The 25,384-nt window shown below is 50.1% G+C and overlaps 1 protein-coding gene across 1 annotated transcript; it reads right to left on the reverse strand.

Annotated features, from left to right (window-relative positions):
- Nucleotides 1-236: 236 nt before the first annotated feature.
- nr0b1 (nuclear receptor subfamily 0, group B, member 1) lies at nucleotides 237-22,076 on the reverse strand. The gene is made up of 2 exons (XM_038802249.1): nucleotides 21,473-22,076; nucleotides 237-701 (listed from the first exon to the last, which is right to left on the reverse strand). Exons 1-2 carry the CDS (start codon nucleotides 22,029-22,031, stop codon nucleotides 430-432), a joined length of 831 nt encoding a protein of 276 aa, XP_038658177.1. The 5' UTR covers nucleotides 22,032-22,076; the 3' UTR covers nucleotides 237-429.
- Between the last annotated feature and the right edge of the window lie 3,308 nt (nucleotides 22,077-25,384).

The raw sequence follows: 25,384 nt of genomic DNA on the forward strand, positions 1-25,384 counted from the left end.
ACATTTATCAAGCAGCCAGATCAAAACTTTGTTATCCACTGTCAGCTATATATTATCCTCAACACAAAAGCACTTTATTTTATTATTAGGATACAAAAGTGAAGAATCTAGGTCAAGATACAATGTGCAGGTCATCAAAATGACTAGATAATGGTTGCAGGAGATGAAGAAGCGTTTGGTAAATAATGTCACAAAACATTAAATATTTCCATACCGAAACAAGAAAAACAACATGCTTTACTGGAAAATTAAGCAAGTTTATGAGAGTTCAGTGAATCTCAATAATATTGCATTTATTCATGACAAATCACATTCAATTCAAGATTAGCAATATACCATATGTTTTACAAAAATACTGTCTGCAAAAAACACAAATAACTTAAATAGACTATTGTACAGCATATCCGCATTGAGTAACACCAGCATTTACTACGCACTCGTTTTCCCTGTAGCTTGAGCCTTGCTATGGACACACAGCATGTCCAGCAACTTGTCCTCTATATTTATATTGCCAGTGGGCCTGAAAAAAAGTTCAACAATGACGCCCGCACAAATGGATCGGAGCATGGAAAGTGCAATGATCAGGTTGAAAAAGCGAGTCTGATCTTGTATATAAATTGTTTTCACGTATTCATTGAGTGCTTGCCGTGCCTCTTGCTGAAGACTCTGAATGTACTCTACACAGTGCAGTCCTGGGAGCTCTGCAAAAGAAAATGCAATATTTCAACACCACACAGAGCAATGTGCAAACCCCATTAATAAATCACAAGACGCCTGGAACAGACCTCGACTTGAATTAAAACATTTCAATTGCAAAGCTTGTTACAATGGGGCGGTCACAAATTAAAGCAAAAACAAATAGTGTGTATGCTTGTCAAGATCAGTTTATATTTGACTATGCTGTACAGTATCTGCATATTTAAATTTTAAAAATAAGTTATATCTGTTAGGTAAAGATATTGAATCGCGAAGCGTTAAGTGGGGATTTAATAGAGTTTTAGTTTTAATACGATAGGTTCCGGCAGAATGAATAGGGAATTACTATATCTTTTGGGTTTTTTAAAATAAATTTAGAGTACCCAATTAAGTAAGGGGCAATTTAGTGTGGCCAATCCACCTAGCCTGCACATCTTTGGGTAATGGGGATGAAACCCACGCAAACACGGAGAGAATGTGCAAACTCCACACGGACAGTGACCGAGAGCCAGATTCGAACCTGGGACCTCGGCGCCGTGAGCCAGCAGTGCTAACCACTGCGCCACCGTGCTGCCCCACTATTTCTTTTGGTTGATGAATCAGCAGTGACAGACCATGAATTGAATTTAGACTTGTCACTGAAGTCGCGAAAGGTGAGGCTCGGAGGAATTTCCTTTAAATAGACAGTTTGAATTGTTTTTCCAGAGGAAACTTGTGAGACTGAGAGTATTCCATCTTTTCAAGGGAAAAATGGATCCATTCTTGAACTAGAGGAAAATACATAGTTATAGGACCGGGCAGGACAGAGGATCTAGCTGTAGCAAGGAGTCATCAGAGAAATGGCACGTTAAATGGCCTCTTTCTATGTTTCATACACTATGGTGGAGAGTGGGGCACAGGGTGGATGGAGACAATGAGGCTTGAGTGCAATGACCTCGAGTGCTAAATTAGAATTTAGTACAGGTGGTAATTTCTCGTGCATTTTTCTCAAGATATAATTTAAATTAACATCCAGACTCTGGATTGAAACTTTAAAACTGCAAGGTAGTTTAAAAAAAGCTTAGTTTAATAGAAACTGTCTGGCAGTGGCAGTTATCTATCAATCAATTAAAAGTGTTTGCCAGAGTAGGTATTAATTACTGTTACAGATGTTGACTTTGCAGTTGCTATTTTTTAATACCTTTCTTTCAGTTTTCAGTAGCTTGTGAGGGTTCAAAAGCATTAATTAGGTGAGTTTTCTCCCTCTAAATGAGGGCAATACTGGAGATATGCAAGTATTGCACTAAATTTATTGTGTAACTAGTTAAGCTACTTAATATAGCCATAGTTGACAAGTGATTTGCATTTCTAAACTTAAAACTTAATAAGTTAAATTAAATTAAATAAAGATGGCATGGCAAAGTGATGTGTTGCAACTGTAGTATGTGGGATATGGACACTAGTCTGATTCATGGAAACCATACCTGCCGTTAGTGTCTGCAACCCAACAAACTGAGACTCAGGATTGATGAGCTCGAGTTCAAGATTTGGACACTGATATGCAAAACGGAAGGGGAAAAGTTACCTGGACACTTTCTTCCAGGAGGCAGTCACACTCTGTAGACTGGGTACTTCTGATTTGATCCATGGTGAGGGACAGGGGGATGTGACTATGGGTGAGGCAGGTATGAGGATCTAGAAGATAGCAGCGGATGAGCCTCAGTTCCTGTCATTGTTCAACTGGTTTGAGGTTCTTGTAGCTTGTGTAATTGGGAGCAAGGCCTGCAGGGTGGATGAGCAAACCGACCATGGCACCATGGTGCAGGGAGCCATTCAGCGGAGTAAAAAGGAATGCATTTGTTGTGGGAGATAGTATAGTTAAAGGAATGGATATTGTTCTCTGTAGCTGAGAGCATGTGTCCGCTAGGCTGTTTTGCTTGTATGGTGCCAGGGTTAAAGATACCCAAGGGCTGAAAGTTAGAGTGGGAAAGGAAGGATCCAATTGTCATTATCCATGTTGGTACTAACAGTATAGATAGGACTAAGAAATACATTCTGCTAAGGTATTATGAATAGCTAGGGGCTAAATTTAATTGCAGAACCATATAAGGTTCTCTGGAGCCACAAGAAAATTGGCAGAGGGTAAATAAGATCAAAAAGTTGAGCGCATGGCTCAGAAATGAGAGAAATTAGAGTGTGAGAGAAATGAGTTTCAAACCATTGGGCACTGATCCCAGCACTGGGGAATGAGGGAGTTGCACCGCCAATACAATTTTCACCTGAACTGTGCTGAGACCAATATCCTCATGAGGGGCTTTAAACTAGATAATAGGGTGCGGGAAGGTTCATGTAAGGGTACGTTTGGAAATCAGTGACTTCAATATTATATTTTATTATTTTCTTCATGGACCGTACTCTTCCCGCAATCTCGCGAGACTTTGCAAGGGTAATCCCGCCCACAATGGCGGGATTGCGTTTTAACAAATCTGCATATTAGAGTGAGGCAGTAAGCCTTACCCTAATGTGCAGATTCCCGAGGAACCTGAGGCTTTAGGAATCAATCCCTTTGCCTCGAGGACCTCAGTCGGGCGCCGTTTGGTACTGTTCCCCACAAATGGGGACCAGATGGAATAGCGCTCATGGGGGTCTCAAAGTGGATTGAAAGCCCCCAGCTGCATTCCCTTTGGATAGGGTTGTGCCCTGGCACTGCTGGTGCCACCTGGATACCCTGGCACTTCCAAGATGCCCAGCCACTGCCAAGATGCCTAGGTGGCACTGACAGCTGGCATGGGTGCTTCCAATGTGCCCAGTTGGGTACTTCCAATGTGCCCAGTTGGCACTGCCACTGTCACAAGCTGGTATTTATGTGCGCGCAGTCGGGCCGGGGTTGCCCAGTGTGCGCGGGGCAGGGGCGGGTGTGACAGGGTCAGGGGCACGCCCTTTGGGGTGAGGCTAGGGATTCTTTTCAGGGCCTCGGAGATAGGGATGCCATTTTAAAATGGCGTCCCGATCTGTCGCTACAATGGGGAGTTCCGGTAAGCGGAACACCCATTGTAAAAAATAGGGCTATGTGAGGCTTCAGCCATGCGTTTCCCATCCAGGCCTCTTATTCAAAATGAGTCGCATTGAATAGCCATGTGTTCCTCAGCATTGCGAGTGCCACTAAACGCACTCGCTCGGCGACTTTGTACCCTTTTGGGAAGATCGCGCCTATGGTTAAATGGTGACCAAGGTTGGGAAATAAATATTCCAAGGTAAATAGCATGTTGAAATCGCAGGCAAAATAGGGAAGGCAGAAGAGTAACCCTGATAATGAAACATGATATTAGGATATTAGTGAGAAAGGACCTTGGCTGAGAAAATCAGGATATAAAGGAATAGCAACTGTCAGAGAATAATGGTGGGAGTAGTTTACATGCTCCCTAACAGTAGTTATACCGTTAAATAAGATATTATTAAAACTTTCTACAGAGTCTACATGGAGATTGGGCCAATTAAATCGGAAAAGGTGGTCTGGCAGATGAGCTTGTAGAATACTTTTGTGACAGTTTGATATGGAAAGAACTAGGGATACAACTATTACATATCTAGTATTGTGCAATAAGACAGGGTTAATTAGTAGTGTAATAGTATAAGATCCATTGGGAAAGATTGATCAGTAATTCAGTCAAATTCCGTATTAAGTTTGAAACAACATGTTCCAATTACAAACAAGCAGCAGAATTCGCCATTCCTGAGACTGAGTGTTGACACCAGGACAGGATTCGTGGATTTCTACGACAGCAAAACTGGCTCCGCACCTGGACTGATTCAGCGACCATTGAGAGGTTAGTACCAGTGCCACGTGGAGCACAATCGATTCTAATGAGAAACGGTGCGGGATTCACCAGATTTGTGATTGACACTCAGGAGGCTGACAAGCTGCATATACACACTTTACTCCCCACACACACCATCCCAGCCAACAAGATGGCAGCGAAGAGAGCAGCACCCTGTTTTACGGACACCGAGCTTGAGACCCTGCTGGACGCCGTGCAGGGGAGGCAAGCTACCCTGCAGGTAGCCAGCCGCCAGCTCTCACCATGCCTGGGTGCAGATGGCAGAGGTGGTCCGCGCCATCAGCAACACAGTCCAGACTGGCCAGCAATGCAGGAAAAAACTGCATGACCTCCTCAGGGCGGCCAGGGTGAGTAGGCAGCATGGTGCCCCTGGTACCAACCCCATCCCAAAGAATGGGTGGACCTTGAGGGTGGGCTTGGCTCGGTAGCCGCGGTTCAGCTAGTGCTCACTGTTCTAGTGTCCCACCCCCATCCTCCATCATCCCCCCACCGCCACCCCCTCCGCCACCCCAAGAATAGATGGGCCCATGTGATGGAATGGCCAGCTCGCACACAGGGATCACCCAGGTGGACAAAGGAAAGTGCTACCGTGGGCAGGGGTCAAACGTTGTCAAACAATGCGGAACACCAGAGCTCATCGCAGCGTGGGTTGTCATTAACCTCCATCCATGGACCAAACCCAGTGTCACTGGCAACCCAGGCCTGTAACCCATGGTGCAGCGGCTATCTATCACAGAGGGAGTTGCAGGGCAGTGGTGGGTGGGGGGAGGGGTGGTCGGATGTTGGACGGGAGTGGCAGTGGGTGTGGGGTGGGGGTAGGGGTGGGTGTGCAGTTGGGGTGCGCTGTCCATGTCCCTGGCCAGTCTCCAGCCCCCCCCCCCCCCAAGTCATTGAACCTGGAGTTGATCAGAGCGTCCCCTGCAAGTTGGCCCTGGCGCACATGAGTGCAGAATCCCATACCTGCCCAGGCCCCATGTCCTGTCCATCCTCGCCTTCGCCCGCATCCTCCTCATCGGACAAGGACTGGCTTTCACCCTCCCACTCCAGCACGTCGCCCCTCTGCTGCACGATATTGTGGAGGGCACAGCAGGCTGCCAAAATGCGGGCGACTGTCTCAGCATCATACTAAAGGGCCCCTACAGAGCGGTCCAGGCACCTGAACTGCATCTTCAGTATGCTGAAGCACCGTTTGATCATGCCCCTGGTAGTTGCATGGGTGTCGTCGTACATCTCCACGTCGGTCTGTGGCCTCCGGATAGGTGTCATCATCCACGACCGCAGCAGATAACCCCCGTCACCCAGGAGCCAAACCATCGGCCAGGGGTGTGCCTTGAAGAATCAGGAACCATCGAGTGTGCCAGGATGAAGGCATCATGCACATTGCCCAGGTATCAGGTGCAGACGTGCTTGATGTACATCTGATGCTCACACACCAGTTGCCACTCTACATCCCTTGCGGTTTGTGTAGAGTGGCCTGTGATCTGCAGATGCTTATAGGACAACATGGATCCCGTTGATCAACTCCTGGACCAAGGACATCTCAGTGATGACAGCATGCCCTGGCATTCTGGTGGGCTCGGTGCACGTTGAAATGGATATATTTTGGACTTCCGGTGGAGGCCATGGAGTGAGTGGTTACATATTTGGCAGCTCCCACTCATGGCAGTCTTTTGTAGCCTTTACGCGGTTTGTCGCAGGAATTTTGTCAGAAAATGGTGCAGGAGTGAGAGTAGAAGAGAGTGACCCCTAGTTTATGGAGCTGCGGTCCAGAAGTGCCCAGAAAAAAGAGAACCAGTTGGTTGAGGCAAGAGAGGAGCGGACAACGCACGTGGAGATGGAGGACGTGCAGGGTCTGGCCCTGCCGGCTCAGTGGTCAATGGACCAGTTAGTGAGCTTCCTGAATGAGAAGTTCACCTAACAGCGGAAGGAAAGTTTGGAGGTCCTGGCCAGGGAAGTGAACTCGATCAAGGCGGTGGTTGACCAGAGGTTGGAGGAGCAGGCGGGGGAGCATGAGGAACAGTCCACTTCAGTGGCAGCAAAGATGGGGCTGACCCGAGACCAGCAGAAGCAACTGCTGGAGAAAGTGGAGGATTTGGAGAACTGTTCTCAGAGGCAGAACATCCGGATTGTGGTCTTGCTGGAGGAAATTGAAGGAACAGATGCAGGTGCGTATGTTGGGAAGATGCTGGAGAAGCTGCTTGAGGAAGGTGTGTTTAATCGGCCGTTGGAAGTGGATCAGGCCCACAGGACACTGATGCACAAGCCCCAGGGGAGTGAGCTGCCGAGGGCGATGGTGGTGTTTCTCTATTTATTTATCTCAGTGAACCACAAGCCTTTCCCTTATATCGATCAAGTGACCACACAACCAGTTAGTTCAAAAGATGGTTTATTTACATACACAAGAGTTATCTCAACATGCAAACACAATATCTGCTACGAGTTAAACTACACCTATCCGCTACAATAACCTATACTTAACTTCAGGTCGACCGGCAGTGTGCAAATGGATAAAGGCCTTTATCTGGATTTGACTTGGTTGGTTCGAAGAAAGTGGCTCTGTCTCTGTCATCCGTCAGGTAGCGATCGTTGGTCTTGAAATTAGCTGGCTGTTCCTGCTGCAATTGGGTAGGCACAGAACACATGGCTGTGTCCTCTTTTATCCCTCTGGGATTTTGCGCTCTTTGGGGCGGTCCTTAACTTTGGACCCAATAGTTCGACCGGGCTCTGATCACTTTCTTCGATTTCGGCCAATAAAGGGGCAGGTGCCTTGGTAGCAGGGATTGTCCTTAGCGGCCATTGACCTTGGCAGTTGTGCTTTCTGAGTAAGGGAGTGGCGCCGATCAGTCTGTGGCTGTACTGGTTGCTTGATTGGAGTCCTATTGTCCTGGGAAAATGAGCCATTGAAATGGCAAAGAGCTAAGGGTTTCGGTCAGGTCTAGTTACCTGTGTTTTAGATACACATAGGCTGTGTATCTGTCTGAGTCTTGGGTTGGCCATAATCCCCATGGTCCTTTATAGGTGGCCATCTTAGATGGCTACAGTGGTACGATTGCATCAGTTCCTGGATAAGGAACGTATCATGAGGTGGGCCAGGCAGACGAGGCGATGCACCTGGGATTGCGTCGAGATTCGGGTGTACCAGAGGGGGCAGAGCTCGCGAAGAGGAGGGCGAGCTTTAATAAGGTCAAGTCGGCCCTGTACAAGAAGAGCTTTAAAGTTTGGTTTATTGTACCCAGCTCGCCTATGGATGATCTATGGGAGCCGGGAGCTTTACTCTGGCTCGGCGGAGAAGGCAGCAAACTTTATGAAGGAGAATGGACTGGCAGGAGTAGGAGGACCTTGAACTTTGATAGAGGAGAAGAGGAGTGCATGTATTGTACTGTGAATAATGTTGGGTTTTTGTTGTTTGGGTTTCTTTCGTTTTTTCCGTTTTTCTGTTCTGTTTGGTGTTAGGCTGGTTTACAGTTCTTTGTTAAGGGATGATGGGTGGGCCTCTGTGTTCGGACCTTGGGAAGGATTGTTTGTTTGTTTTTATTACTTGCCTGTGGTTTGACTGTTTGCACTAAGAGTGGGGGGAGAGGGGAATCAGTTGGGGTAGGATGCTAGGCGCCATGAGTGGTGGCTGCCAGGCTAGCTGGGCTGGCTAGTTCACAGAAGTAAAGTGGGGGGTGTGAGCTGAAGATCGATGTTAGTGGGGAAGGGGATTATACTGCTGACGGGGAGGGGACTTTTAAAGAGGAGGGTTGATGATGGTAGTTGCCCGAAGGCGGGCCGGGGAAGTGCGGGGCATGGGCCAAGGACTGGCCGAGGAGAGGTTATGGTTGATCAGCAGGGGAGTGGGGCGGGGTGCCCCTTGACCAGGGTGGTCACGTGGAACGTTCAGGGACTGAATGGGCCAGTCAAAAGGGCCTGTGTGTTTGCGCAATTGAGGCAACTTAAGGCGGACGTGGCCATGTTGCAGGTGACACATTTGAAGATGGGGGACCAGGTTAGGTTAAGGAAGGAATGGGTTGGACAGGTGTTCCATTCGAGGCTAGACTTTAAAACGAGGGGGGTGGCAATCTTGGTTAATAAGCGGGTGGCATTCGAGGTGGGGATTATAGAAGCACACCCAGGGAGGTAGATATGTTATGGTTAGTGGGAAATTGGAGGGAATGGCCATGATATTGATAAATATATATGCCCCGAACTGGGATGACGTTGAGTTTGTCAGACAGGTACTGGGAAAGATCTCCGACCTAGTTTCACATTGACTGATTATGGGGAGAAATTTCAATGCGGTCCTAGATCCAAGGTTGGATCGATCAAGTTCTAGGTCTGGGAAGGTATTAGCTATGGCAAAGGAGCTCTCGGGGTTCATGGAGCACATGAGGGGGTCGATCCATGGAGATTTGGGAGACCAAAGAGTAAGGAGTTTTCATTCTATCCCTCTGTGCATAAGGTGCATTCCCGGATAGACTTTTGTGTTATGGATAAGATGCTGCTGGCCAAGGTGGTAGATGCTGAATATTCAGCAATAGCGGTGTCAGACCACACCCTGCTCTGGGTGGACTTGCAAGTCAGCAAAGGAAACGCTCAGCGCCCGCAATGGAGGTTGGATGTGGGCTGTTAGCGGAGGAGGATGCGTGTGAGCGGGTGAGGGAGGCCTATCGGAGATATATAAGGATCAATGACATGGGTGAGGTTTTGGCTGGGGTGGTTTGGAACATAGGGTCTCGCCCTGTGCGGACGATTTGATCCCTTATATAACAGACCCATTGAAGAGAATTGCAGGAATTATGGAATACTGGAAGAATTTGGCCGGTTCTCAGGTTACAAAATGATAATGGGCAAGAGTGAGGTTTTTGCGATCCAGGCAAGGGCACAGGAGAGGAGACTGGGGGAGATGCCGTTCAAAGTGGTGGGAAGGTGTTTTAGGTACCTGGGGATTCAAGTGGCAAGGGACTGGGGTCAGCATAATAAATTAAATTTGGGCAGGTTGATTAAGGGGACTTCCGTAGGTGGGACGGGCTCCCGCTGTCATTGGCGGGGAGGGTACAGACTGTGAAAATGACAGTCCTCCCGAGATTGCTGTTCATGCTTCAGTGTCTTCCAATTTTCATCTCTAACACATTTTTTAGAAAGATGATTGTGGCGATCTCGGTTTTTATATGGGCCAGGAAAGTCCCGAGGGTGAAGGAGGTCCTTCTTGACCCTTCCGAACTTTACTAATTACTACTGGGTGGCTAATATATCAATGGTTCAGAAATGGGTAGTGGGGGCGGGGTTGGTATGGGAGCGAGTGAAGGCGGCATCTTACAGTCTGAAGGCTCTGTTAACGGCACCTCTGCCATTCTCGCCGGCTCAGTATTCCACAAACCCAGTGGTAGTGGCAGCCCTGACAGTGTGGGGGCAATGGAGGCAGCACATGAGACTGGAGGGGGCGTCGGTGTCGGCACCGATCAGTGACAATCACCGGTTTGCTCCGGGGGGGGGGGGGGACTGGACGGGGGCTTTAGAAGGTGGCAGTGGGCAGGGATTGAAAGATTTGGGGATCTCTTCATTGAGGAGGGTTTCCCGAGCCTGGAGGAGCTTGAGTTGCCAGGGGGGAATGGGTTCAGGTACTTGCAAGTGCAGGATTTTGTCCGGAGGCAGAATCAGGCTTCCCTCGCCTCCCACTAAGCGGGTTACAGGATAAGGTGATGTTAAGAACAGGGGTTGGGGAGGGGAGGGTCTCAGAAATATATAAGGAACTGATGGAGTGGGAAGGGGTCTCAATCGGGGAGGTGAACAGGAAGTGGGAGGAAGAGTTGGGAGGGGAGTTGGAAGTCGGGTTATGGGAGAAGGCCCTGAGGAGAGTCAATGCATCCTCGCCGTGTGCCAGGCTTAGCCTGATCCAATTCAAGGTGGTCCACGAGGCTCATATGACTGTGGCCCGGATGAGCAGGTATTTTGGGTAGGTGGAGGACAGGTGTGAGTGCTGTGGGGGAGGTCCTGCGAACCATGTCCATATGTTCTGGGCATGTCCGAGGCTGAGGGGATTTTGGCAGGGATTTTTGGATGTCATGTCAGAGCTCCTGGAAGGGAGGGTGACTCCAAGTCCAGAGGTGGCAATATTTGGAGTGTCGGAAGTGCCGGGAGCCCAGTGGGGGAGAGAGGCCGACATTTTGGCCTTGGCCTCCCTGGTGGCCCGGAGACGGATTTTGCTGGGATGGAGGGACTCGGAGCCTCCAAAGTTGGGTGTTTGAGAAAGTGACATGTCAGGGTTTCTTAGGTGAGAGAAAATTAAGTTCACCTTAAGGGGTTCATAACAGGGGCTCGCTTGGAGGTGGCCGCCATTCATCGACTTTTTCAAGAAGAATTGACCATCAGCAGGAGTGGGGGGAGGGGGGGGGAGGCATGGAGGTGACGAATGAGGCGGGGAACCTAATGCATGGGTTGTTAGTGTTTTGGGCTGGGGGAGTTGGGGATGTTAATGTGGGGTTTTTGCGTGTGTTGGATCTCTTTGTTGCTTAAAATGTTAAAATTATAAATGCCTCAATAAAATATTTTCTAAAAAAAAGAAATGGATATATTTTGCCGATGCACCCAGCTCTGAGATCCCGCACAGGTCCCCACTCGGCGCCTGGAAGAAGCGCGTGGCGTAAAAGTTCAGGGCAACTGTCATCTTGACGGCCACTGGGAGCAGATGTCCTCTCCCGTTTCCCCCGTGGCACCAGGTGTACCATGATCTGGCAGATATTTCGAATTGTCCCCCGTTCAGCCGGGGACTTCGACGGCATGCCTGGTCTGATAGGACCTCAAATTACAGGTGCTACCGGTACACGCGAGGCTTCATGTGGCACCTCCTTTGCACCTCCTCCTCCTCCACAGCCTGTTGGGCAGCCAGCTCTCCATCCTCACTGGCTGCCTCCTGTTCCTCTGGGGCAGGCTCTGCTGCTGCAGCTTCCTCCTCCTCGAGCAGCTTCTGCTCGTATAGCCACAGTGCATCTCCCAGGGCTGAGGCGACTGGGAGGAAGGCCATCATTGTTGGTTTAATTTCAATATCCATGGGCATCACGGCGGCGCAGTGTCTAGCACCGTTGCCACGCGGTGCAGAGGTCTCAGGTTTGATCCCGGCTCTGGCCGTGTAGAGTTTGCACATTCTCCCCATGTTTGCATGGGTTTCGCCCCCACAACCCAACGATGTGCAGGCTAGGTGGATTGGCCACACTAAATTGCCCCTTAATTGGAAAAAATGAATTGGGTACACCAAATTAAAAAAATAATAATAATTTCAATATCCATTGTCTGCATGGGGTGAAAAACCGACAGGCTAGAATGGTGTGTAACCCCATGCCCAACCAGGTGCAACGGGCTACATGGTGGCCCCAATTGACACTGCGGAGACTGCCCCCCATGTCCTCTTCCCGCCCAATCTCTGCCCCCCCAGTCCCTGTCGGTGCTCAGCACGATGGGGCCCTCCGGCCCTGGCGCCCGACCCTGCTGCCAGGGATACCGTTGGTTGGTACTACCCTTGCCAGCGGTACGCTCCGCAGCTCCCTTCCGGTGCCCCCTTTAGGGGCTATTGTGGGTGTTGTCCGTGGGCGGGCCGCCTGTTGCCCCGCCTGTGGATGGTTACTGGTTGGAGTAGGGATGATATGGCGGAGGGTAGGGTGCAGGGGTGGTGACTTGGGGGTACCCATATGGCAGGTGACACTCTGCAGAACCAGGGGCCAAGGTGGATGGTTAATGGAGTGCGCAGCAAGATGGCTGTCTCGGGGCCAGGCAATGGCGGTTCATACCTGGACACCGCTCCAGTCCCGTGGGGGGTCCCACCGGCCCTATGCCCAGCCCCCTGTCACCCCCTCACCTTAGCAGGGACCACCCCCTCCCAGCCAGCCCAGCCTGTGTCAGGACCAGCAGCACGGTCGCTCCTCTGCATCTCCTACCTCCTCTTTCCTCATCAGCCACGCTGCCAGCTTCTTGATTTTTAAAAGCGCAAGTGAACCTCACCATCACGCGGAGAATTGCGGAGGACCTGGAGAATACCGGGTCAGGCCTGCTAATGATATTCCAATGGTGTTTATTGTACGTGTGGAGTGGAACACATTGACGCCCGCTATTGAGGCATCGGGGAATTGCGATTTGGCGTGAAATCGGCATCCGCCATGATTTCTGCATCAAAACCGATTCTCCGCCCACTCACATTTCCCGATTTCAGCATCAGCCAATGGAAAATCCCATCCCTACGCCAATTACATAAGTATGAGGGCAGATGGGGCTAATCTTTTGATTGGGTAAATAAATTAAATAGAATGATGGTTATTAAACAATGAGAAACAGTTAAAGCTGCACGGTAGCACAGTGGTTAGCACTGTTGCTTCAGAGCTCCAGGGTCCCAGGTTCAATTACGGCCTTAGGTCAATGTCTGTGCGGAGTCTGCACGTTCTCCCCGTGTCTGTGTGGGTTTCCTCTGGGTGCTCCGGTTTCCTCCCACAGTCTAAAGATGTGCAGGTTAGGTGGATTGGCCATGATAAATTGCTCTTAGTGTCCAAAAAGGTTAGACTGGGTTATAGGGTGGAGGTGTAGGCTTGAGTATGGTGCTCTTTCCAAGGGCCAGTGCAGACCCGATGGGCCGAATGGCCTGCTTCTTCACTGTGAATTCTATGAAACATTTTTAAATGTTCAACAAAAATACATTAAAACAGAAACTCAGTGGGAAAGGTCTGTGGCTTACTAAAGAGGCTAAAGATAGTATTAGATTAACAAAAAGGGCTTATAATGTTGTACAGAATGGTAAGTCTGAGGGTTAGGAATGTTTTAGAAACCAGCAAAGGGCCACCAAAAGGCTGATGCATCGGTTCTTATGTTTTCAAAGGTGTTTTCAAAGGACTGTGCACCAAATCATATTGGCCCCTCATGTTGTGTAGAATTTACTGTACCTGTGCATTGCACATCGGAAATGATTTATGTTGCTATTTTGCTGCTCTGTTCTGAACGTAAGACAGAGGTGATGCATGTTTATTTTGTAGGTTCCATTCTCATTGTATTTCTAATTATATTTTCTGTGGAGGAATAATATCACAATTTGCAGATGATACCAAATTAGAGGGCTCAGTCAATTGTGAGGAAGAAAGCAGAAGATTACTGGAGAAGAGAGAGTATGCAGTTAGGTGACAAATGTAATTCAAGCAGCAAAGTGTGAAATAGTAAAACTTAAGAAAAAGGAAAAGGAAACTAAGTGTAACATTAGATTCAATTAGAGATGTTGGAAGTTCAGGTAGAAAATACCATGCGCGTGATTCTCCGACCCCCACGCCGGGTGGGAGAATCGTGGGAGTGCCGAGTGATTCCCGCCACGCGATTCTCCCACCCTGCCCAAAACGGCGTGCCGCGTTTCACGACAGGCTGCTCGGAAAATCGCCGCTCACCATTTCTAACAGGCGAGCGGTGATTCTCCGGCCCGGGTGGGCCGAGCGGCCTGCCCAATCCGACGGGTTCACGCCGGCGCCAATCACACCTGGTCGCTGCCGGCGTGAACAGTGCGCGAAAGCTGCGTGTGCAGCCTGTGGGGGAGGAGGGAGGATCGAGCACCAGGGGGGGGTGCTCAGTAGGGGTCTGGCCCGCGATCGGTGCCCACCGATCGGCAGGCCGGAGTCTCTAAAGGACGCACTCTTTTTCTTCTGCCGCCCCACAAGATCAATCCTCCATGTCTTGCGGAGAGCCCGCGGGGAGGACGGCAACCGCGCATGCGCGGGTTGGCGCCGGCCAACCTGCGCATGTGCGGGTGACGTAATTTAAGTGCCGCCGGCCGCGTCATTTATGCGACGCCGCTTTGACGCGGCGCCAAGGCCGGGCGCATGAAATTGACGTGGCGCCGCTCCTAGCCCCCTGGTTGTGGGAGAATAGGGGGCGAGGAGCGGCCTCCGACGCCGGAGTGAAACACTCCGGAGTCTTCAGTCTCCCGTTGGGAGAATTGCGCCCCATAATATGATTCTGGATTTTAGTCATGGACATTGAATACAAAGGCAAGGAAGTGACAATGAATTTACACAAGACATTGGTTAGTATAGAGTCAGAGTATTTTATGCCATTTATAAAAGATATTAGAAGCACAGAGAGAGTTTAGTAAATATATCGCCAGTGTGGTACCAAAAATGGGAAGTTGTTACTGCCGTGAAAGGCTTGAAAAATTGTACCCTTTTCTACTGGATGAAAGAACCTTAATTTAATTGAGGTTTTGAAATGATGAAAGGATAAGTAGTGAAACATTGCAGCGGGGGGGGGGGGGTTCTGCGAACATTGGCCACGGGTGCAAATTCCGTTATGGCCACTAACTCTCACGAGAGGGCCATAACGGGATTTGCGCTGGGGTGATCTCGAAATGAGAATCCACCACAACCCCTCTTTCCCCCCCCCCCCCCCCCCCCCACCCCCACCCCCTCCCAGGCCGGCAATGTAACCAGGTTCATGCCCCACGAGCACATTCAAGTTGAATGTAAAAGGCATATCGCCGTTTCATCCAGGAACAACCGATGTTCCTGCCTCAGCCCTCCACCCCGCAGGTGTGAATCACGACTGCTCTTCATCAGTGGCGATGACCACGCCAGGAGCACGGAGGCCAGTGTAGGCCCCCCTCCCGGGTAGTCAGGGACATGGCAGGGTGTTGCCCTGGCACTGCCCCCTGGCACCCTGCCAGGTTGGCACTGGCAAGGTTCCGGGTTGGGGCAGGCCAAGAATGGGGGGGGGGGCGGAGGATTGCCAGCGATGATCAATGATGGATGTGGGGTGGGAGGGGAGGGGCTAGTGATTGCCGATGATGATTGAATGATTAATGATGGATAGTGGGCCGAGTAGGGGAAATTGCTGGTGATAAAGAATGGGGGGGGGTTCCCAATGTGTGTCGGGGGGCTGGAGAAGGTGGGTCTGTCTATTAAATTTGAGATGGGGCACTCTTCCCGTACCAGCCTCCCCGGACAGGCGCCGGAATGTGGCGACTAGGGGCTTTTCACAGTAACTTCATTGAAGCCTACTCGTGACAATAAGCGATTTTCATTTCATTCATTCATTTCATGTACCATCAATTGGACTCGAGTCGTGAAGAAGTTCCTGTTTCCTCCGGGTGCTCCGGTTTCCTCCCACAGTCCAAAGATGTGCGGGTTAGGTGGATTGGCCATGCTAAATTGCCCGTAGTGTCCCAATAAAAAGTAAGGTTAAGGGGGGGGTTGTTAGGTTACGGGTATAGGGTGGATACGTGGGTTTGAGTAGGGTGATCATGGCTCGGCACAACATTGAGGGCCAAAGGGCCTGTTCTGTGCTGTACTGTTCTATGTTCTATCAGGCTTTAATCAACTAGTTGTATGCCCGGCAGTCGACTTACAGAGAAAGGCCGACTGCCGGGTCCAACGGGACTACTTGCCTCTCGGCCAATGGGTGAGCAGTCACATGACTAGCCTCAACCAATCAGCAGAGAGGCACATGACCGACCTGAGCCAATGGGCAGCGAGTGCGCTGCACCAATGGCAGATAGGTACCGTAAATCTCCTAGTCATACCACCACACTCCATCTGTGGAGCCAAGCTTGCCGGCATCGTTTGGTCCCATCTTTTGACATTACAAAATAAGCCCCCTACTTTTTTTAACAAGGTGTCAGAAGACCTGGAGTGAAATCCTGCCAGAAAGATGCCAGTTTTCATCAGAACCTCACATTTTGCCATTTTCTCAGAACATTCTGCCTTTCATTACTGTGGTTGACATATTGGAAATAAGGAGGACATACTCTAAAGATTTAACAGAGGAAGAATGGGGGGGGGGGGGGGTGCAATTAAAAGAGACACTTTTCACACAGGGCTTACCACAAGTGTCTATTGACCAGGCATTATTACCACATCATTTAAAAAGGATGTGAATATTTATTTGAATACTGCGGGACCTGGTAAGTGCTCAGAGAAATGGAGTTAGAGCAGCAGCTCTGGCTGAAGAGCTCACATAATGGCTTCTTTGAGTGCGATACGTTCTCTGATTCTGTGCAATGCGATCAATGCCGCCTGCTCAAATCCCATTCAGAATATGTGTTCAAGCATATTTTTTTGTGGTGCGCAGCCTGTTCATTTTTAGTGTGCTGTTTCTTTAAAGTTTCTGTGTCGTTCCGGAGGCTGACTTGTCCTTAGTCTGCATGGTAAATGCAGGGTTGCTGTGTGGCCTAACGGATATGCAGCTTAAAGGGAACCTTGGGCAGTATTTGCTCACAGGCTGCAGGACTCTGACGATGCGACCAAATGGAGACCCTGGGTGGGATTCCCCATTTCTGAGACTTGATGGCAACGCAGAATCCATGGACTTTTATGACAGAAAAACTGGCGGCGCACCTGCACCGATTCAGCTGGCATTAAGGGGTAAGTGCTGGTGCCACGAGGAAGACAATCGATTCTAATGAGAAACGGTGCCGGATTCACCGGTTTTGTGATTGACACCCAAAGGCTGACAAGCTGAAGCTGCTGATAAACAATTCTCCCCCCACACACACACCATCCCAGCTAACAAGATGGCAGCAAAGAGAACAGCCCCGAGGTTCACAGACACCGAGCTGCAGACCCTGTTGGACACGGTGGAGGAGCGGCAGATGATCCTGTACCCCGGCCCGGAAAGGAGGCTGCCAGCTGTCGCCTTTTGTTGCGCCTGGGCGCAGGTGGCAGAGGCAGTCAGCACCGTGGGCAACACTATCCGGGCAGGCCAGCAGTGCTGTAAAACACTGCACAACTGCACAACCTCCTCGGAGCCAGGGTGAGTAGGCAGAAGTGTGCCCTTGGCACTAACCCTGCCCCACATACCCGTAAACCTACCTCACCCCCCCCCCCCCCCTCACCGGGCTGCATGCGGCGGATTGTCTGACACTGTTGGTTTATGTGCTGCCCCCCACCCGCCCCCAGGAGAAGGCCATGCAGTGGGAGAAGACAGGAGGGGCACTGCTGGATCTCCGGAACCTCACCCTGGCAGAGCAAAGGGCCCTGGACGTGGTTGGTGGACCGGAGGAATGGGAGGTTGCCGGGGTGGAGCTCGGCCGCGGGTGAAGAAGTGAGACCCTGCTTAGTTGCAGTTCCCTGTGACACATGGTCAACCCCTCCCCAACACCGCCCCCACACCACCCTCTCATCCCATCCCCCCCCCCCCCCCCCACCCTAATCATATGGCCTGTCTTTTGTCTTGCAGGTCTTGCTAGAGAAGGGATGGGTCCACCTGGCGCCCCCCGCCTCCAGCCGGTGTGACAGCCGGAGCCTCCCCCCATGAGCCAAGCAGTGATGAAAGCAGCTCGGACACCAGCCCTCCACACAAGATTCAGGACACCCCGGACTTCGGGTCGGAGGATGCCACTGACTTTCCGTCACAGCTGTCTCCAACATCCCAGAGACACCTCGGTTGGCCATGTTAGTGAAGAGGCTCCTGGGACATTCTCTGGGTGCTCCACACAGCTGATCCGATACAGCAGGTGGAGGTAGGAACTCCCGAGGGGGGCGGATGGATGGAGGGCAGGCCGACCCCAGGGACTAAGTGCCATCCAGAAAGGTCTTGGGCTTCAGGAACACACAGTCCCATTGATTGTGGAGATGCAATCGCAGAGCCAGGGTGTCGGCGAGCATCCAGCACCTGCAGACGCAGGTGGAGGAGTCCAACCGCATGCAACAGCAGGAGGTGGTGCCGACCATGCGTGCCACGCAGGCCAACACTGCACGGGTGGTGTCCGCGGTGGAGGCCTTGGGGGCGACAGTTTTGGCTATGGATCAACATGTCCAAGGCCTGGGCCATTCTGTTCAGGCACTGGCTGAGGCCCAGGACAGTGTTGCCACCTCACAGGCGAGCATGTCCCAGAGCCACCTGGAAATTGCAGCAGCGCTCCTGAGCGTGGCCCAATAACAGCAGGCCATGGTTGGGAATGTTGGTGGCATTGCCCAGATGCTGGCCGACGTGGTACAGACACAGAGGGAGGTAACCCAGTCCCAGAGGGAGATGACATAGTCACTGGCTCATGTGACACAAACCCAGAAGGTGGTGGCACAGTCACTCACCAATGCAGGAGGGCTACACTGAAAACTCCCAAAGCAGATAATGGAGGCCTTCACACACAGTTGGGAGAGCACTTCAATGATGGGAAAATTCTGGTGACGCTGCCGGCCTGGACCCTGGCTGGGGGAGGGGGGATGGGGAGACAAAGGGAACAGGTTAACTACCCTCATTGAGTGCCTCCCTGTAGAACGTGCAGCTGATCCTGTTTGCAGCCCAACCCTGGGAAAATTCCCTGTGGCGGGAATGAGTCAGGGAGCTGTCGCACTCTCCTATCTATCCAGTCCAGTTGCCTCAAACCTCATTTCTACAAGGTAAGGAAAATCTGCTGTGTCCAAGTCAAGATGATATGTGACTTGGAGGGGAACTTGAAGAGACAGCATTCCCATAACATTGCTGCCTCTTATTCTCTGGGATAGAGGTCACAAGAGAATGAAATCCTGATGAGGTGTTGGATTGCATCCTATGGGCAGCCACAGTGTGTCATTGATGTTGGGAGTAGATACTGGGCCACCGATTAAGCAACGTGGCCTAACATGGATGGACTGCTGCTGGGGCTACATCCATCCAAGTACAGAGTGGAATATTGCACCATAGTGCTGATTTAAGCCAGTATATCTAAGTGTGTACTTTGAGGAGTCTATAGTTGAGCCGTTCATCACACCAGTGCATACCTGGTGCTTGATTAGAAACAGTGATTGCACAAATTCTCCCATGAAAGCACGAGTGACTCGTCACCTCCCAATGGCTATTTCTAACCACCCAAATCAAAATCAAATGTACAGTGATGATGTAGAGAACAACTGTCGAGATTAGGATTGGCTGTGCATTCCTTGTCAGGCAGGCAGCCAATTAGGATAGAAAATGCCCAATTCAGGCTGATTTTGCCTATCACCAGAATTTTCCCATCACTCAAATGCTCACTCACCCCACCCAGCAAATGCATGTGAAGGCCTCAATTTAAGCTGAATGTTCCAAGGCCCAATGCCAGTTTGGGTGGTTGAGAAGCTGCAATCATGGCTGTGCTTGATCCTGCTGCAGCGAGGCTTCCTCTCCATTACCTGCCAAGGGTCCTCAGTGCAGCTCTTCTGTGTTGGCCAGTGAGGGCGCTCCATGTTAAGACACTTACAACATGTTAAGATGACAGTTTTTTTATTTTGCATTGAAAATCAGTAAATGTCACTCATATCTTTGTACCCTGCCGTTTCTGATATTGTAAAGCAGCCATATCTCATTAAATTTTGGATATTCTTGAGTTGGGAAGTACATGATATTTAAGGCTATATTCACATTGGATGTACAGGCTTCTCAGATTAGTAGTTGCATTATCAGTTCCTGGCAGCTTCAAGGACTCTAAAAGCCATTATTCAGCCTGAGAGCTTTCCTGTTGCAAGTGCCATAGGTTCCCAGTGGTGTCCTCAGCATTTGCAGACACATCACTGAAGCCCCACAGATACAGAATTAGTCTCACAGCATTTCGAATTTAAATATTTGAAAACCGAGGGCAGGAGTGGCTGCACTAATGAAACGCTTTATTGAATTCTGGGTAATAAGTGCTAAAGGACGTGTGAGCATGTTTTAAACAAGCTTTAAATTCCAGTTTTACCTTCAATGGTAGCATGCACATCTTTCAATATGAAGACTGTGGATTCAAACCCCACTGCAGACATCTGCGCATCTCATCTGACACGAGTGAATGACTGAAAGAGTGCTGCCCGATTGGAGATGCTGTTCTTCTAAACATGATGTCAAACTCGGCTTTCTCCGCTGGATTTGAAGGAAACCATAACTTGCTTTGGTGAAGTGGAGAGTTGCTTTAGCCCAGTATTAATCCCACAAAAAGAGATTAGCTGGTAATTTATGTTTGTAGGATCTTAATGTTTATATTGGCTACTGTAAAGTGCATTGGGACATCCTGAAGATGAAAAAGGGAAGTGCAAAGGTGTGTTGTTCCTCTTATTGAATTTGTGTTGGACTGGAGTTACAGTCCATTCCTCAGTGGTGTGAGACTGCCTACTTATAGTGGGTATTCCCACTCTAAACCCCACTCTCTTTGGAATGGGGTTTGGCCATGATTCAGTAAGAATATATAATATATTTATTATGTATATAAAATGGAGCCGCATATATAAATACTGTGCCTACAAGTGCAGGTCAGACACTCAGAATCTTGTGACGAGTAACTCACCTCCTGACCCCTCAAAGCCTGTCCACCATCCCTACAAGGCACAAGTCAGGAGTGTGATGGAAACTCTCCATTTGCCCGGGTCAGCGCAGCTCCAACAACACTCAAAAACCTCGACAGCATACAGGTCAAAGCAGCCCGCTTGATGGTACCCCTTCCACAAATATTCTCTTCCCCATCACCAATGCGCAGGAGCAGCCGTGTGTACCATTTACAAGGTGCACTGCAGGGACTCCCCAAGATTCCTTAGCAGCACCTTTCAAACCCACCGCCACTACCATCTGGAAGGACAAGAGCAGCAGGTACATGGGAACACCACCACCACCTGGAGGTCCCCCTCCAGGTCACTCACCATCCTGACTAGGAAATATTTCGGGATTCCTTCACTGTCACTGGGTCACAATCCTGGAACTCCCTCCCTAACAGCACTGTGGTGGCTCAAGAAGGCAACTCATCACCACCTTCTGAAGGATAACTAGGGATGGGCAGTAAATGCTGGCCTAACCAGCCATGCCCACATCCCGTAAATTACCAAAAATAAAACCAAGTCTTCTTTGCGATGCTACGAAAGTTACACGATAAAAACACCCTTCAAGTTTCTGAAAAAAATATTTACACTAACTGTGTATCTGGATAAGATGGAAAAACAAATCACAAATAAATTGGCAATGAAAGTTATTTCAGTTATACTTCTGCTACCATCGTGAAGCTTTTCCGAGACTAAAATCTTTAGTGTATCTGTGATGATACCAACCTGGATTAAACAGAAGAATCCCTTTCAGATAGGCATACTCCTTGGGGCTAATGTCCAGGCTCCAGCACTTCAGCAGAAACCTCTGAATGGTCTGGATCTCTGCAGCCGAAGGTGAATGTTGATGCCCCGACTCTTCCTGGACGTTCGGTGGCCCATTGGTTAAAATCGTGTGTAAAATACTGGGCTCGGAGGTCTCCATCGTTTCGAAGTCGACTTTGTCCTGTGCCAGTCCCAGGACCAGGAGGGGAGCCCAGCACCTTCTCAACAGGATCAGCTGGTCACAACAGGGCAATGCCTGGAAACAGGGCACATTCTTTATAAATGTCAGCGTCTTGGCCAGGACGGCGGAGGCTGCTGCACAGCTGATGTGAGGGCACTTGAGCACCATTTTCCGCCTGGATTTACAGGGGCAGTCCTGCCCCGAGGGTCTGGAGGCTGAAGCGGGGATCTGCTGCTCCTGGGGCAGATCCTGCCCTTCGTTTTTCAGCAGTTTATACAGGATGCTGCTCAGCCCCCTGTCGTTCTTGCATTGACACATGTCCCCGCAGGCTGAAGACATCTCTGGCAGCCGCGGCCACACTCACTCCAAACAAGAAGCGACCGACGCGGTCTGCTCATTTATACAACTCCAAGCTCAGGTCCCACCCACTGCCACTGGCAGCAGCAGAGGGCGCCCGCTAACAGAGCAATGCAGCTTGAACACTGAACTGTCCTCTGTACACCTAACTACACCTACTGGGATCAGCCTGTCCTCTGTACACCTACTGGGATCAGCCTGTCCTCTGTACACCTAACTACACCTACTGGGATCAGACTGTCCTCTCTACACCTAACTACACCTACTGGGATCAGACTGTCCTCTGTACACCTAACTACACCTACTGGGATCAGACTGTGCTCTGTACACCTACTGGGATCAGCCTGTCCTCTGTACACCTAACTACACCTACTGGGATCAGACTGTCCTCTGTACACCTACTGGGATCAGCCTGTCCTCTGTACACCAAACTACACCTACTGGGATCAGACTGTCCTCTCTACACCTAACTACACCTACTGGGATCAGACTGTCCTCTGTACACCTAACTACACCTACTGGGATCAGACTGTCCTCTGTACACCTACTGGGATCAGCCTTTCCTCTGTACACATAACTAAACCTACTGGGATCAGACTGTCCTCTCTACACCTAACTACACCTACTGGGATCAGACTGTCCTCTGTACACCTACTGGGATCAGACTGTCCTCTGTACACCTAACTACACCTACTGGGATCAGACTGTCCTCTGTACACCTACTGGGATCAGACTGTCCTCTGTACACCTAACTACACCTACTGGGATCAGACTGTCCTCTGTACACCTACTGGGATCAGCCTGTCCTCTGTACACCTAACTACACCTACTGGGATCAGACTGTCCTCTCTACACCTAACTACACCTACTGGGATCAGACTGTCCTCTGTACACCTAACTACACCTACTGGGATCAGACTGTGCTCTGTACACCTACTGGGATCAGCCTGTCCTCTGTACACCTAACTACACCTACTGGGATCAGACTGTCCTCTGTACACCTACTGGGATCAGCCTGTCCTCTGTACACCAAACTACACCTACTGGGATCAGACTGTCCTCTCTACACCTAACTACACCTACTGGGATCAGACTGTCCTCTGTACACCTAACTACACCTACTGGGATCAGACTGTCCTCTGTACACCTACTGGGATCAGCCTGTCCTCTGTACACATAACTAAACCTACTGGGATCAGACTGTCCTCTGTACACCTAACTACACCTACTGGGATCAGACTGTCCTCTGTACACCTACTGGGATCAGACTGTCCTCTGTACACCTAACTACACCTACTGGGATCAGACTGTCCTCTGTACACCTACTGGGATCAGACTGTCCTCTGTACACCTAACTACACCTACTGGGATCAGACTGTCCTCTGTACACCTACTGGGATCAGCCTGTCCTCTGTACACCTAACTACACCTACTGGGATCAGACTGTCCTCTCTACACCTAACTACACCTACTGGGATCAGACTGTCCTCTGTACACCTACTGGGATCAGACTGTCCTCTGTACACCTAACTACACCTACTGGGATCAGACTGTCCTCTGTACACCTACTGGGATCAGACTGTCCTCTGTACACCTAACTACACCTACTGGGATCAGACTGTCCTCTCTACACCTAACTACACCTACTGGGATCAGACTGTCTTCTCTACACCTAACTACACCTACTGGGATCAGACTGTGCTCTGTACACCTAACTACACCTACTGGGATCAGACTGTCCTCTGTACACCTAACTACACCTACTGAGATCTGACTGTCCTCTGTACACCTAACTACACCTACTGGGATCAGACTGTCCTCTCTACACCTAACTACACCTACTGGGATCAGACTGTCCTCTGTACACCTAACTACACCTACTTGGAACAGACTGTCCTCTCTACACCTAACTACACCTACTGGGATCAGACTGTGCTCTGTACACCTAACTACACCTACTGGGATCAGACTGTACTCTCTGCACCTAATTGCACCTACTGGGATCAGACTGTCCTCTCTACACCTAACTACACCTACTGGGATCAGCCTGTCCTCTGTACACCTAACTACACCTACTGGGATCAGACTGTCCCCCCTACACCTAACTACACCTACTGGGATCAGACTGTCCTCTCTACACCTAACTACACCTACTGGGATCAGACTGCGCTCTGTACACCTAACTACACCTACTGGGATCAGCCTGTCCTCTGTACACCTAACTACACCTACTGGGATCAGACTATCCCCCCTACACCTAACTACACCTACTGGGATCAGCCTGTCCTCTCTACACCTAACTACACCTACTGGGATCAGACTGTCCTCTGTATATCTAACTACACCTACTGGGACCAGACTGTGCTCTCAACACCTAACTACACCTACTGGGACCAGACTGTGCTCTCTACACCTAACTACACCGACTGGGATCAGACTGTGCTCCCTACACCTAACTACACCTACTGGGATCAGACTGTGCTCCCTACACCTAACTACACCTACTGGGATCAGACTGTGCTCTGTACACCTAACTACACCTACTGGGACCAGACTGTGCTCTGTACACCTACTGGGATCAGACTGTCCTCTCTACACCTAACTACACCTACTGGGATCAGACTGTCCTCTCTACACCTAACTACACCTACTGGGATCAGACTGTCCTCTGTACACCTAACTACACCTACTGGGATCAGACTGTGCTCTGTACACCTACTGGGATCAGCCTGTCCTCTGTACACCTAACTACACCTACTGGGATCAGACTGTCCTCTGTACACCTACTGGGATCAGCCTGTCCTCTGTACACCAAACTACACCTACTGGGATCAGACTGTCCTCTCTACACCTAACTACACCTACTGGGATCAGACTGTTCTCTGTACACCTAACTACACCTACTGGGATCAGACTGTCTTCTGTACACCTACTGGGATCAGCCTGTCCTCTGTACACATAACTAAACCTACTGGGATCAGACTGTCCTCTGTACACCTAACTACACCTACTGGGATCAGACTGTCCTCTGTACACCTACTGGGATCAGACTGTCCTCTGTACACCTAACTACACCTACTGGGATCAGACTGTCCTCTGTACACCTACTGGGATCAGACTGTCCTCTGTACACCTAACTACACCTACTGGGATCAGACTGTCCTCTGTACACCTACTGGGATCAGCCTGTCCTCTGTACACCTAACTACACCTACTGGGATCAGACTGTCCTCTCTACACCTAACTACACCTACTGGGATCAGACTGTCCTCTGTACACCTACTGGGATCAGACTGTCCTCTGTACACCTAACTACACCTACTGGGATCAGACTG

Source organism: Scyliorhinus canicula, chromosome 7 (assembly GCF_902713615.1).
Source record: "Scyliorhinus canicula chromosome 7, sScyCan1.1, whole genome shotgun sequence".
NCBI classification, from domain to species: domain Eukaryota; kingdom Metazoa; phylum Chordata; class Chondrichthyes; order Carcharhiniformes; family Scyliorhinidae; genus Scyliorhinus; species Scyliorhinus canicula.